The sequence below is a fragment of the Ylistrum balloti genome, unplaced genomic scaffold, assembly GCF_031769215.1.
Source record: "Ylistrum balloti isolate Yb309-2 unplaced genomic scaffold, AGI_CSIRO_Ybal_v1 Utg371226, whole genome shotgun sequence".
Classification (NCBI taxonomy): domain Eukaryota; kingdom Metazoa; phylum Mollusca; class Bivalvia; order Pectinida; family Pectinidae; genus Ylistrum; species Ylistrum balloti.
Window position 1 is genome coordinate 307,827 of NW_026782664.1, and position 16,743 is coordinate 324,569.

Below are 16,743 nucleotides of genomic sequence, written 5' to 3' on the forward strand. Positions count from 1 at the left end.
CAATCTTTTGAATTACGCTGGTAACTTTTTAATACACATTATTGGTAAGTTGACCTCCTAAACACATTTTTTGTAGGTTGACAATATTTCAAACACATCACTGGTGGCTGACCACTGTCGCTTTTAAAGACATAAAGTCGACGTTATCATATCCTGACAATGAGATTGATTTGAAACCTGTATGAAATAAAAATGAAGCTCTTTTTGTTTTATTTTGTAAGAAGTTGACACATAGCTTGTTCTATTGTGTTGTTTTAGACCCTAGGGTAATTCCGGATTAAAATCTTATGACTTAAACAAAATGCCAACTCGGAAGCTATTTCCTTGAGATTTAAATAAATTAGATAAATGATATGAACATATTTAAGGAAAATCCTGCATCATAGTGCATCAGTCTAAATTTAGGTACAAAGACCAAACATCCGGGTACAGCGATGGAACATCCGGGTACAGCGATGGAACATCTGGGTGCCGACCAACCACCCGGGTGCAACGACCAAATATTCGGGTACCTTGTCCTAAATCCGGGTGCAGTGCGTGGTTGCGTTTGTCATGGTAAGTCCTGTAGCACTATGGCTCGAGTCGTCCATCTTTGATAAAGTTGTGTAACGTTGTTTCTTGTAACAACCGAACATAATTTTGAAACCTGTAATAAAAATAGTTTAGAAAATATAATTTACCACAATTCTTTAGTATTTGATGCTCTTGGGGTTGTGGACGAGATAATTCATCAGTTTGTAAATTTCTTCGCGGATCAAATAAGGATGACGAGAGAACATAATATCAACTGATAAAGCATTTTAAATACTAGTTACAAAGGATTTAGCGAAAGAATTGAAAGTGGTGATTACTGTTGAAAATAAAGTATTTCATCAAGGTGTGACAAAATATTAAAAGCATATGCAGTGAATGCAGAAAACTCAAAACTCTAACAAATGGTATCATTGTTTTGATTCCATGTTTTCATGGTATAGTGGAAATAAATAAATAAAATATCAACATATCGATTTTTTAATGCACAATAAACAACAAGAAAAATTACTATCAATATAATCTTAATCTAAGCTAAAAAAACAATGCCACTTGTGAAAATATGAAGAAAGGAAAAAGTACAAAGAGAATACGACCAGGTGTTCTGGATGAGTAAGCGTCCTCTGCTGGTGCCCTTACCAAACTGTCTTCCTAACTTCCCTTGTTGTAGATGGTGCCCTTACCAAACTGTCTTCCTAACTCCCCTTGTTGTAGATGGTGCCCTTACCAAACTGTCTTCCTAACTTCTCTTGTTGTAGATGGTGCCCTTACCAAACTGTCTTCCTAACTCCTCTAGTTGTAGATGGTGCCCTTACCAAACTGTCTTCCTAACTCCTCTAGTTGTAGATGGTGCCCTTACAAAACTGTCTTCCTAACTCCCCTTGTTGTAGATGGTGCCCTTACCTAACTGTCTTCCTAACTCCCCTAGTTGTAGATGGTGCCCTTACCAAACTGTCTTCCTAACTCCCCTAGTTGTAGATGGTGCCCTTACCAAACTGTCTTCCTAACTCCCCTAGTTGTAGATGGTGCCCTTACCAAACTGTCTTCCTAACTCCCCTAGTTGCAGATGGTGCCCTTACCAAACTGTCTTCCCAACTCCCCTAGTTGTAGATGGTGCCCTTACCAAACTGTCTTCCTAACTCCCCTTGTTGTAGATGGTGCCCTTACCAAACTGTCTTCCCAACTCCCCTTGTTGTAGATGGTGCCCTTACCAAACTGTCTTCCTAACTCCCCTTGTTGTAGATGGTGCCCTTACCAAACTGTCTTCCTAACTCCTCTAGTTGTAGATGGTGCACTTACCAAACTGTCTTCCTAACTCCCCTAGTTGTAGATGGTGCCCTTACCAAACTGTCTTCCTAACTCCCCTAGTTGTAGATGGTGCCCTTACCAAACTGTCTTCCTAACTCCCCTAGTTGTAGATGGTGCCCTTACCAAACTGTCTTCCTAACTCCCCTAGTTGTAGATGGTGCCCTTGCCAAACTGTCTTCCCAACTCCCCTTGTTGTAGATGGTGCCCTTACCAAACTGTCTTCCTAACTCCTCTAGTTGTAGATGGTGCCCTTACCAAACTGTCTTCCTAACTCCCCTAGTTGTAGATGGTGCCCTTACCAAACTGTCTTCCTAACTCCCCTAGTTGCAGATGGTGCCCTTACCAAACTGTCTTCCTAACTCCCCTAGTTGTAGATGGTGCCCTTACCAAACTGTCTTCCTAACTCCCCTAGTTGTAGATGGTGCCCTTGCCAAACTGTCTTCCTAACTTACTTTGTTGTAGGTGATTTTAATGCTTCCTATAGTTGTTGTTTACTTTTGTTAATATTATGGGATGTGACGATAGCAGTACACAAATGTACTTTATTTTGTTGCTATTGTGGGAAACTCCAAATGTTTAGAAAATTCAAGCTCCATTTGAAAATGGTTTTTAAGCACACACATTGCACACGCCAAAATATTATTTAGATATATTACAAAAGTGAAATCCTATTGATGTTTCACCTCGTGTTTTGATTGGATAACGTTTGAGATCAAACAATGCAGCACATTATTGCTTTATTTTTACCCCAAAAATCTAAGATAAGACAATGCTTATTTTCTTTAATGATAAACAAATGCATATTCTATATGAAATATTACAGCCTTATTTTCAGGATAGGCTTATTTTTGAGATCGGCTTGTTAACGAATGTTTGATTATGTGTAATAGTTTCATGTTAGTAGGCTGTGTAATACAATTTTTATGTCAGTAGGCTGTGTAATACAACTTTTCATGTCAGTAGGCTGTGTAATACTTTTAACATAAGTAGGCGGTGTAATATTTTTATGTCGGTAGGATGTGTAATACTTTAACATAAGTAGGCTGTGTAATACTTTAACATAAGTAGGCGGTGTAATATTTTTATGTCAGTAGGATGTGTAATACTTTAACATAAGTAGGCGGTGTAATATTTTTATGTCGGTAGGATGTGTAATACTTTTAACATAAGTAGGCGGTATAATATTTTATGTCGGTAGGATGTGTAATACTTTTAACATAAGCAGGCGGTATAATATTTTATGTCGGTAGGATGTGTAATACTTTAACATAAGCAGGCGGTATAATATTTTATGTCGGTAGGATGTGTAATACTTTAACATAAGTAGGCGGTATAATACGTTTTATGTCAGTAGGATGTGTAATAATTTTAACGCAAGTAGGCGGTGTAATATTTTTTATGTCGGTAGGATGTGTCATACTTTTAACATAAGTATGTGGTGTAATATTTTTATGTCGGTAGGATGTGTAATACTTTTTATGTCAGTAGGATGTGTAATACTTTTAACATAAGCAGGCGGTATAATATTTTATGTCGGTAGGATGTGTAATACTTTAACATAAGTAAGCGGTGTAATATTTTTATGTCGGTAGGATGTGTAATACTTTAACATAAGCAGGCGGTGTAATATTTTTATGTCGGTAGGGTGTGTAATACTTTTTATGTCAGTAAGCTGTGTAATTCTTTTTGTCAGTAAGCTGTGTAATTCTTTTTGTCAATAGGCTGTGTGATACTTTTTATGACAGTAAGCTGTGTAATTGTATTTGTCAGTAAGCTGTGTAATACAACTTAATATATCGATAGAATGTGTAATAAACCCATGTGTTTATGAAAGCCGACGGCTGGAAGCTGTTCACCGCAACATTTAACACAATTCATTTATTTGTAAGAATCTATTTACACAATGAAGAGAGCAGTTTCATATTGGAAATATATTTCTCATCTGAATATAATCAATTCCTGTACTCCGTTCAATCTGTATTTATGGTCGAAAAGTTGTGTGGGACTCCCTCAAGAGAACAGAAATGTTAAATGTTTAGTCACCAAACAGAAAAAAAGAAACAACTAAAAAAACAATGCTTTTCCCTCTTCCTGTATTTCAACCAGAGAATGGCAGAAATGACAATACAAAACGCCCGCAGCATAACATCTCAGATGAACTATTGGTATGCAATGGTGAGGAATAAATGACAGCTTATCTGACAAAAATCATCAGATTAATATTTTCATGTTTGCATCATCAACATTTGAATATCTCACCTTTCCGGAAATTATTGTTGAATCCAGCGTAGATGATCGGGTTCATGGCACTGTTTGAAAAAGCTAAGAGTTTAGCGAAAAAGGTGAAGTCCTTGTACCAGGCTGCCAGCTGTTCACAGAAAAAAATCAGATTAAAGATTCTTTCCCAGAACATAATTTGTTGTCAAAAATTAGGGTGTGCTGGTAAGGTACAAACTAAAGTGTTTTTAGGTCTGAAGATGTAAATATATATATGTATATCTGTTGTCACACATTAGGGCGTGTTGGCCTGGTACAAACTGCGACCTTTTTAAAGCCTGAAGGTAAAAAATCCAAGACATCTTAACCAGCAAACAATGGATGAATGAAATTTACAATATTGCAACATCAACTAAAATACAGTACAACTTTGCCAAAAATATTCCACCAGAGATAGTGTGTTGGAAAAACATTGGACTCAGTCTTTGTAACCACATATGTTTATAATTTTTTTATTTAAACCTGAAAAAAATGACCAAAGATACATTAATATATTTTCAAAAAAATATTAACCGTCAAATTTTGCAAGTTGTGTATAGTTTGCATCATTATTTGTCGAAATTTGATAATAAACCCATTTCTACAACCTGTAATTCGAAAACGGGCAAATTATTTCAAATAATTTATGAATATGCAGCACTTTCTAAAAATAGTAAAATATTGATGTTGACAAGACGATTTGCTATTGAGAAAATACGGGCTATTTTGGTTTGGTCTGTAGGTATAAACTTACCGCACTATTTAGATTTGGTCTGTAGGTATAAACTTACCGCACTATTTTGATGTGGTCTGTAGGTATAAACTTACCGCACTATTTTCATTAGGTCTGTAGGTATAAACTTACCGCACCTTTTTATTAAGTCTGTAGGCATAAACTTACCGCACTATTTAGATTTGGTCTGTAGGTATAAACTTACCGCACAATTTAGATTTGGTCTGTAGGTATAAACTTACCGCACAATTTAGATTTGGTCTGTAGGTATAAACTTACCGCACAATTTAGATTTGGTCTGTAGGTATAAACTTACCGCACAATTTTGATTTGGTCTGCACGTACAAACTTACCGCACTTTTTTGATGTGGTTTGTAGATATAATATATATAATATAAACTTACTGCACTATTTTGATCAGGTCTGTAGGTATAAACTTACCGCACTATTATTATTAAGACTGTAGGTATAAACTTACCGCACTATTATTATTAAGACTGCAGGTATAAACTTACCGCACTATTTTGATTTCGTCTGTATGTATAAACTTACCGGACTATTTTGATTAGGTCTGTATGTATCGTATAAAACGGAAAACTGGAGAGGAAACCAGCAGACGAAAAACAGCACCATAATTATTACCAGCATGAACACCACCTGTGGCAATAAACATCAAAACAAGGGAGATAATTAAATATTCCAAATTTTGATTACACTGAAAGAAAACTGTTTCCCATTTGAAAAAGTCAAATCAGGCGGAAAATATTAAAGATGGAAGTTAAATAAGTAAACCAGCTTATAAGCTACCACATATAACAATACATGATAGGGCATGAATCAACTGATTATGCTAGATATATGGTTCATATGCATGCATGCCTGCGTAAAGAATACGAGAACAAGTGTGGTAAAAAATAGGGATTAAAAAAGTAAAATAGAAAACGTGACAAAACAATTATAGATGTAGTAACAACCGTCTCAATAGGAAAACGGTAACACGATATTGTTCTTAACATGTAGAAAACGGTAACACGATATTGTTCTTAACATGTAGAAAACGGTAACAAGATATTGTTCTTAATATGCAGGAAACGGTAACACGATATTGTTCTTAACATGTAGAAAACGGTAACACGATATTGTTCTAAACATGTCCAAAATGCGGGAAAACGGTAACACGATATTGTTCTTAACATGTAGAAAACGGTAACACGATATTGTTCTAAACATGTAGAAAACGGTAACACGATATTGTTCCAAAATGCGGGAAAACGGCAGCAAAACGCTGAAGAGAATAACATCATAAAGTGTGGAGTTTTTATTGCAAATGGGATTTTGTGAAACGTGTCGGTTTTTTTTCGATCCTTTGTAGATTTGAGTCAGCAAAGTCGTAAAACATAGAATGAGGCAGCATTTAGTGAAAGCCTGATTTGAAAAAAAAATCACCATACAGTTTCGAGAATTATTTTATATTGCTAAAGGTTCGTCATAAACAAAAGCACCGATCACAATTACGATAAATGTTAATTTCATTGCCTGTTTAATCGATAAACAAACTACAGTAGAGAGTCGAAGTGACGAGTTATCCGAGTATTTGATTTAAGTAAGTTCGAATGTTTACTGTGACTATGAAATATATACAAATCTATATTAATGTTACAATGAAATATTAATATGTTTTCATATTGTTCATTTCCATTTTGTATTTAACTCATTGACTTCTTTCCACTAAATTCAAACCACAAATATTCCATTTTCACTCTATACATAGTGCACAGTTGTAATCGAAGCAATCTTCATGTCTTCTCTCCCTTACGTAATAATACACAGATATCTCGACTATCAATTACCGATGTCGGGGCTCATTAGGGATTCTAAAGCCGGGCACCACGTATGGTTTTCATGATAGTCATGATTTTGACAGTACAAAATGTAGGAAACTTATTTAAGTTTTTTAAAGAGCACTCTAACATCACGTGACAATTCTAAGGCCATACAAATCAGGTTTAGGCTTACATTAGGAGACCACAGTTGCTGACCTTATCGTTTTACTATTCACGAAAAAGTTACAATGCATTAAAGCGACATCATGGTAAAATGTTAGATAAATAAATTAACTTTATTTGTTTAACAATTTCGAACGAGTTTTTCCTACTTATATTAATTACTCTTGTTGGCCTGGATGGAAGCGCGCGAGGGGTCTTACTTTGGGAGGAAACCAGAGTACCCGGGAAAAACCCACGGTCAGGCAAGTTACCTTATACATTTTTTCGTCAATTCCGGGAATCGAACCCAGGACGGCAAGGTGACAACATGTTTATACACTTCCAATGATGTTTCTATGCTATTCCGATATTCACATTCGATTTCCAATGTCCAGCTGAACCGCTTTTTTGGTTCGGGAAACTCCTCTGAAATTGAGCGCGGTTGACCTCACGCGATAGTTTTGAAAACGAGGCAGTTTATTTTGTAAACATGAACACATGATGGCCATCAGAAATTACAGCGACAGTAGTGACACATTAAGTAAAATCCCCTTTTTTAGCATGTTATGGGTGTGGCAAATGTTATTTAATACCTCGAAGTCAATTCAGTAATAATCAACATTAATCGCCAACCGGTTCAGGTAGGAAGCCATTTTGTTTTTTACAGGCGAACGTGTTTTGTGAGCATAAGTTATCATATTTGACGTAAAAAATATCCTGACTGTTGATCAACAAAGATTTCCTTTTTTCAATAATTAACTGTTTATGTTAATATCTCAGTGAAACCTTGATGTCATTGTTTCATAAGGTAATACATTTCACTCTCTCTCTCACACACACACACACACCCACACACACACACACACACACACACACACACACACACACACACACACACACACACACACACACACACACACACACACACACACACACACACATATGCAATAATTAAAACGAAAAAGAGAAAAAAAAACGGTAAGAAAAAAAATCGTTTTCCTGTAATGTCACCTAAACATAAATATTGCTTTTACGAAACTATGATATAAATATAAGATATCCGCCGATTTTTATACATAAATATTGTTGTTGTTGTTGTTGTTAAAAGCAATAGTCAACGCCGGCTTTGATTTTTTATGATATTTTTAGATTAAATGACATGGCGGTCGAACAAACGGAAGCGGTAATTAGTTTCACTGGGCAAATTCATATCCTCTGCCTTTCTGGATTTAATTCATTTCCGATTCCTGTTGCCCAAACCGGAAGAGTGGTAATGAGCAAAGGTTGATTCTGAAGGTGACCGCTATTGTGGCGTCATCCTGACAGTGACAAACTCGGGGACCACAACGTTAGGGGTGGCCGGATAAACAATCAACACAAAATGTCTGTTTGTGTCAGATAAAACGACTCACAGCAGGAACGCATTATGAAGATAATGCTAGTATATATATATATAGTCACTGCTATGTTCCACAAATAAGCCAAACATCATTTTTACAGACGGTGGAGTATTGGAATTCCAGATGAAGTCCGGAAGTCTGTGGTTCGGTCCCTACTTAAAAGTTGAGATCACGGATCTTCCTGTGCTGTTGTGATTGTCCACTTTACCCCATTTGCATTTGATAGGATGCATCGAGTCTCCCGCATGTTGTTCGGTGAGGCAATCACCAGCTTCAAGAAGAAACCACCTGAAAATGGCCATGGCTGTTGACGAGGAGGAAATAAACATCACAACCTTTTTACTCCGATTGAACCTGCAGCGTGCAACACGACAAACTTATTATCGGCTACCACCAGAAGGACGAAGTGTTCACCAAAATAAGAGTAAATGTAATGTTGACTTAATGAAATGATGTTAGTCATGATCAAAGGGGAAGTAATTCAATTCTCATTTAGTGTTAACTCCCTGAGTGGGAATTCTTTTGTATGGAAGAACAAAAAGTGATATTGTAATGAGACTTCGAAAAGATAGCACGTGTTGCTGTGCTGATTTTCCAACAGAATCCCAGTCTACAACGCAACACAACATTGTGGAGAATCATAACCCTGCTAGTCATTATCAAAGGGGAAGTAACTCAATTTTTAATTAGAGTTCATTCCAATCCTTAACAGTCACACCTCACCTCTCTAAACGGCTCACGATCTACCAATAGTTCATATTGCGGTCAGGGATCAAAGTTTGACGTCATGCAAAACTATGGCGGCATCCTTGAGTACACCAACGAAGGACACAGATCTGCATTAAGGCATCATTTGCACTTTTTGAGAGGTCACGTGCCAATATTATAGCCAAATTACCACTAGTTATCGGATATCACAGGATATCAACATATCACAGCGTATCAACATGTATCTCGAGAACACGTCGGTAGTTGAAAAGTGAAAGTACAAATTATATTCACGACGGTTGGTGACTGTTTACGCAATGTTAATCTAACGCGATATAATCCGTCATGTTTACAACCATATTAAATAAATCAGTCATTTTCCTGATGAACAAACATTTATTTTCGAAATAATAATGCAAATTACAAAACAGATAAATAATGAATTATTTTATCATTTGACACAAATACGTTTTCAAGAATCTTGAAATGACATGAGCCGTCAATGGAGGTGTTATTGGGGTACCGCAATGCACTCTGGGAGATACTGTCTTTATTCTCAAAGTGGGGAATCTTTTGTATGCTGGACAGTGAGACTGGAAAAAAGTCAGAAAATATGGCACATGTTGCGATGCTGATTTCGCAACAAAATTTCAGTTTACAACGCAAGACACATTACATACAAATCCATCACACATTATTTCGTAATTTTTCAAATTATTACAACATAAATGTCTGGTACAGGAAGAGCCAATTTGGTCGTAAACACAAGTGAATTACTATGACAACGAAGCCCAAATCATTCTTATAACATATTACTAAAAAGGATAACATCATTAAGGTTTTGTGTTAGGAGTGAACGCTACATTTTAATGAGAGTGTTCTGGTAGTACCAGAATTTGTTGAATAATGTCCAGCTACCATAAATTTGCTTCACAGGTTAACGCATGAAATAGGACAAAAACTTGTAAATAACAAACTCCTTGTATAATTGATTAGATGTAATCTTCCTTATTTTGATCTGCTTACGTAAGGGTTATATATAGAATCGACGAACTTCATTGCACAAAATTGTCACGCGCTATTTTCATAATTAACACAAACTCGGTATCGATTCAAGTTTTTTTTTTTAAATTGTATGTTGCAATAATGTTTTACAAATTTGAAAACACAGAGTGGTGAGATATTTTAACTACGCGTGATAAAATATTGGTTTTAATTTCATATCGAGCAAATGAAAGAAATAAAAAAGATGTCAACATATTTTGGCGAGTTAAAATGAAATGAAAATGTGACTAGGTTTAAAGAGCTTCCATTATTAAAAAACTGGCAGTATTCCAATTCACTTTTAATTTTTACAGAATATCAGGAAAGAAATGATGTTTTATATTTAAAAAGAATTAAATGGATTTACAGTCTTTACACGATCAAAAGCGCAGTTGCAATAACATATAGATATCAACTCCTTGTACCTCCATCCCCACCCCAATCCCCGCCCCCATCCCCAACCCCAACCCCAACTCCCACCCCACCGTCCCTACTGCTAGTGGTGCCACTACTGATCCCCGTCGTCCATTTTCTTCCCCTTGTCCTTTTCCTCGTCTTTCCTTGTCGTTGTTGTCGTCGTCGTCCTCCTGCATCTCCTCGTCCCTCATCGTTGTCGCCCTCCTCATCCTCCGCGTCCCTCATCGTTGTCGCCCTCCTCCTCGTCCCTCATCGTCGTCGCCCTCTTTCTCCTCGTCCCTCATGATCGTCGCCTCCTCCTTCTCCTCTTCCTCGTCGTCGTTTTTCATCGTCGTCGCCCTCCTCCTTCTCCTCTTCCTCGTCGTCGTTTTTCATCGTCGTCGCCCTCCTCCTCGTCGTTCCTAATCGTGGTCGCCCTCCTCCTCCTCGTTCCTAATCGTCGTCGCCCTCCTCCTCCTCCTCCTCGACGTTCCTCATCCTCGCGACATCGATATGAACATTACATATCTTAATCATATCCCATATTGATACGTTCTTTTCCACAACCAACGTAATTAAAAATAACCACTGTTATATTATCTAATAATATTTCATTGCAGCTACTAAAATCTATATCTGTGGCAAGTAATGTATTATGATCTAAAAATAACTCACCTGGAGCTCATATCGTTATGTAACGAGCCCAAAATAGTTACAATTTTTGTGCTTTTTACATGTCAATAATAATTTCTGGATATAAAATTCTTCTGACAATGTTTTATACAGACAAATTTGGATGCTGCTTTGACAGGCAAATATGCATCGCCTGCATTTCTCATTAATCGGAGATGTTTTTAGAATCATATTAAAGACACGACAGGGGAATCAAATTTTAAATCAAAGCTCAAAATTTACAAAACGTAATGCGAAGAAAACTGAAATATTTAAAAAGAGTGTTTATAAGAAGAATAAATAGAGAACAAGATAAGATGATCAGTAGATTTTAACGTTTTCTACTTAATCGACGATACTTTCAGTGTACAATTAGCTAAGTACATATAATGTCACGATCTCAAAATTGGAGCCGTGGCAATATCTAAGTAACCAACAGGCACGTAACGAGCTAATTTCATATCTTATAAAGATATAAGTTATTCCTACTGAGATCATAATGGAGGCCAAACAAATTTATCATAGCCTTATTTAATCCCTCTCGAAACCTCGGATTTGTGGTCAATTTGCATCACGGCCATCGTGATATTAAAAACAAACCCTTGAAGATCGAATCATTTGAAATACATAAAACACTGTAGGCTTTTGAAGCAGTACTTGACTGCACTTTGTTTTTAAATTCAAAACTAAAAGATCACAAATGTCCAAATGCCTGATCACATACTGTTAAAATCCTGTCCGTATTATTCACATTTGTAATGTCAAAGCAAGAAAAAAAAAAAAAAAAAACAAAAAACAAGAAAAAAAAAACTCCCAATAATTGTCGTCATAATTTGATATCAAGGGTGTCACTTTATCGGTAACTTCTGATCTAGGTATTAACTATCGTCAGATTTGTAGCCCTCATATTCTCTTACAAGCACTATATAATATTGTTCATGGATTCCATTTCACGTCCTGTACTAGCCTAGAAACAACCAATATTTGCGTCTCCGGGGCAATAAAATTCATTTCTTCGCAGCTGAAGACATGACTCGACCTTTTCGAAAACAATCATAAAATATACATACTGCCATTAAAATGACTAATCATCACGCCGTCGTGTTCTGTTGGTGAAATATAAAGCACATTTTACACATAATTTCTGTAGATTAATCATCATTACATTTCAAAGAATATGCTAATATACGTCATCATGAACATTAACGGTTTCAAAAGGAGCGTGTTTCAGGCAGACAAATACACCATAACATCCAAAACCTTTAGTCGATTTCTGAGTTTGTGGTGTATTAAAACATAATAATACCACTTACTTACACAGGGATTTGGCAAGAATTCCCGGTCCACGGTCCATATGTATGTATTATAGTGACAAGGGATGTAACTCCCGAGAAGAAAAAAATGTATATATATTTTTTTCAATTATATATTTTTTGTTTGTTTTTTTTTTTATTCTAAGGGTAGTAGATCTCTAATACACACATTAGTTTGAAAAGAAAATGTTTATCTTACCAATGGGTGTTTGATCAACGAGACTGACCAAGTATAAACCAAGTTATGACCTGAAGAATTCGGATATATAGGTAGAAATGGCCAGGAACACATTTCCCTTTTTGGATAAGACACGCTCTCGTCTCTAATGGGCACCTCAACCCTGCCCGAAATCGCAAAATCTACACTGGTGGTGGTGCACAGTACCTATAACCTTGTCTTACACTTTGAATGAATTCAGTACAATTTACGTTTGAGTGCTACGTTCAAATTCTCAACCCAATCATAAATTGAAATCGCCGATATAAAAAAAAACGTCACTGTTATAAATAAATAAGAAGTGTGTAAGAGTAACCTTATTTTATTTATAAGTTGATGAATTTTAAATCTGGAAAGAGGTTTTCATATTTTTCAAAATGTGATCACGATATATTTGAAGACAAACCATCGCTTCCCCCTTTTGTCATACTGTATCCAGTATTTTTTTCTTATTCTTGCATTCCGTGGGATTATATTTGGAAATGTTAATTACTGTCATTCTAAAAATCATAAAATCCCTCCCCCCCCCCCCCCCCCCCCCCCCCCCCCAAAAAAAAAAAACAAAAAAAAAAAACCGAAAAATTAGGAAATGTGAAACTGGACACCAAAAAGTACAAATTAATAAATAAATAAACAAAAATATCCGTTCCGTCATCAAAAATTGATAAAATAGTAATCGATACATATCTAATTCATAAAATGACCACCGAGGTTCCTGAGATCCGAAACTTTACAGATAATTTGCTGTTAGCGCGACATTCTCTCAACAAGCAATTGCGCCATCTAAAGGATTTTAGGCCTCTTTGGACAGTATATATATGTTACAGGCTTCAGACATTCAGCTTTTGTCGGGTCCCTTAAGGCAGTATGCGTGAAGATAATCAATTGCAGTGACGATGCGTTTCTATATTTGTATGGGAAGTGGTGTGGTGATAATTTCTTGTATTGCCAATAGAAACCGAAACATGAAGTCATTCAGATTCTAAAAACATACAAATCAGTTCTTTCAAAGGAGATTAATTTCCTACTTGATTTGTAATTAAATTCTAGAGATATATTTGGAGGGCATCACTTGATGAGGTATTTTCCGCCTCCATCTTTAAGGCACATTTCCCTGTGGTGATATTGGAACTAAAACAGTAATGTTTTAGTATCAAGGTCATGTAGACCGTGACAGCTGACAGGATGTGTAACAGAATCAAATTATATCTATTTCCTAATAGCGCTTTCACTAATGATAGTTAAAAACTAACACCTGCGCATGGCTTGCCAGGCCAACATGCGAAACAAGCTCCGAGCTTATATTAATCACCTTTCTTGGCCCGGATGCAAGCGCGCGAGGTAACTTATCGTGGGAAGAAACCGGACCACCGGTGAGAGACCCACGCGGTCGGGTAGATAACCCCATACCTTTTCACGCCCATTCCGGGGAATCGAACCCCGGACGCCTGATGATATCTAATTGTTGTTTTAAAGAAAATTTTTTTTAAGTTAATGAGATTTCCGATTTACTAAATAAAATACCTAATTTACTAGATTAGATTTCTAAATAATTTCCTTTGTATAAGATATCTAGTTTAGTCTCACACGTGTTTGAGGTTAAAAAGTAGATATTTGGACATTCATCAAGCTGTCCCTACATATAAGTATATGGGCGACATTTAAATGATTTTTTAAAAATCTAGGTAATGAGTTATTTAACGTTATACTGAAGTACAGGATTGAAATCCACAGTATGCTACAAAGACCTTGTTCGGTTTTGTTTCCCTAGTTAATAGAACAATTTTTTAATCATTTGAATCTCGCACTAACTTATTTGATGTTTTTGACAATTTTCAAAATGGAAGGCAATTAAATTGATAAAATTATGAGTGGGAGTTATTTTTTTCACATCGATACCGGTATATTAACATTGTGCGAACCTTCCTGATTGGTTTCCCCACTTTCGTTTCCAAAGAATAAACCAGCTGTATTGAGCTGCTATACCCATTAATGTTAACACCCTGCATGAATTGTAACCATACCTAAGTCAGTTGTGTATTACCAGCTCATGAACTGCCATCAGCGTAGCAATCAATATAAACAAATGGTGTTGCCTTTAGCAAAATGAAAATAAAAATTGATAAATATGAACCTTTGACTACTTTTACTTGACATTCCTGGGCTGGGAGGTATTGCTAACAGGATAAAGACAAATTCATAATGACTATGTCCCGATCTTGTTGATTTTCATTTCTCCGTGAATGCCAAAGGAAAGTGGTTAAATGCTTGAATATCGACACTTTCATATTACACATGTCATTCACTGTTCTGTACGATGACATACCTTTCGTTTGACTTTTGTTTCCACTTTGACATCGCTAGACAGTCGTTCCCCGGGAACTTTCGCTTGCCATAAGGTTTTGATAATACCGACATATGTGCCTAGCATTATCAACATCGGAAGGAAAAACAGGACGACAGTAATTATTGTTAAGTAAGCCACTCGACCTGGACGATGGTCCATCCTCTGTCCAGTTTCAGGCGACACTCTCTGGACAACTGGCCAATCACCCTCACACCAAAGTTCCAAATGGTCACGCCATTGTCGTCTGTGGACTGTTCGTACGACCAACATGGGCGCCCCCATAGCAAGGGAAATAACCCATATTACAAGTATGCTATGAAATGCACGTCGCTCTATGATATGGGCCTTCATAGCAAACACAATCCCGAAAAAACGATCGCACGCTATCAATGTCAAGGACATGACGCTGGAGACCAGGGATGTCACTGCAAGAGAACAAAAGAACAAAATATGGATGATACATTATCAAGAAGCCGTAAGTCAGGGGTGTATATAATTATTCGGAAGATGAAATATCCTCCGGAACAGCTTAACTGTATGATAAGATATAAAGAATGAACTTTCCATTTCTAGATAGTAACAACCCGCTTCCCAACTTACAATGTTTATTTGTCGCATTTGATTGAATACTCAGGGCCTTGTTCTGTAGATCATTTCGATGCATAAAATTTGTAACACATGGTTTAAGGACATGCACGTCGGTAAAGATTATGGGGGAAATTATATGGTCGATATCATCATCTAACTGGGAAATCTCCTTATGCCATGTGAAGTTAAATGTGTTTAATACCCAATGGTATGCCTTTGTTTCAATGTTTTGAATGACTAAGATTTACAAGCTGGATTTTGTCGATGAAGCATAGGACGCTTACCCTTCCGGAACGAATGATATATTTTTTTTCAAGGATTTCTTTGAACATTTGTTCTAAATTCATATCTGAATGTCGTGCAATCGGTTTTTCGTTTGAATTAAACGTTTTCAACCTCATAATTTTAATTCACCAAAGACCACCGTCTTCCTGGACCCCTTATATTTCAGCATTAAAACTTTGGAACTCGATCTCTCTCAGTCGTTGACTTTAACCTTCTCATCACTCAAAGATTTGGCGTAACTTATCTGAATTGAAACTGGTTTATGATGAAAATCAAAATAGATATCTTTTTTTTTTCCTTAAAATTGATATATCCTGTCGAGAGTTCCGGAAAGCATTCAGTCATTTAGTTTTATATAAGTCTATCACTGACTTCAGCTATCCGTTCTCTATAAAAAAAATAAGGTACATAACTGTTTTGTAGTAGAAAAAAGGCAGTTTATGATGAGAACCATAATAAATTGTGAAATTATTTCCAAAGTCGTAGATTTCTTATCGTGTACTCTAAAGAAGACACGAGTGGTAGTAAAACACAGGAAACACTTGTAATAAACTTGAAAAGACCCGAAAAAAATAGACACGGAATTGTAGTAAAAACCTCGACAGCATTTAATAGTAAAATAGAAACAGAATTGTGGTAAATCCTCAACAACATTGAACAGTGAAACAGATCCGAAATTGTTGGAAATCCTAAACAACACTGAACAGTGAAACAGATCCGAAATTGTAGTAAATCTTTTACAACACTGAACAGTGAAACAGATCCGAAATTGTAGTAAATCTTTAACAACACTGAACAGTGAAACAGATCCGAAATTGCGGTAAATCCTCAACAACACTGAACAGTGAAACAGATCCGAAATTGTAGTAAATCCTCAACAACACTGAACAGTGAAACAGATCCGAAATTGTGGTAAATCCTCAACAACACTGAACAGTGAAACAGATCCGAAATTGTGGT

At 36.3% G+C, this 16,743-nt stretch overlaps 1 protein-coding gene across 1 annotated transcript in view; it reads right to left on the reverse strand.

The window, feature by feature from the left end:
* Positions 1 to 518: 518 nt before the first annotated feature.
* Positions 519 to 16,743, reverse strand: part of LOC132561572 (QRFP-like peptide receptor) — a 35,797-nt gene continuing 19,572 nt past the window's right edge. Inside the window, exons 2-5 of the mRNA XM_060226258.1 lie at positions 14,890 to 15,335; positions 5,381 to 5,485; positions 4,099 to 4,207; positions 519 to 646 (exon numbers count right to left, since the gene is read on the reverse strand). Coding sequence (XP_060082241.1) covers positions 519 to 646; positions 4,099 to 4,207; positions 5,381 to 5,485; positions 14,890 to 15,335 — 788 coding nt within the window. The remainder of the gene's footprint in view (positions 647 to 4,098; positions 4,208 to 5,380; positions 5,486 to 14,889; positions 15,336 to 16,743) is intronic.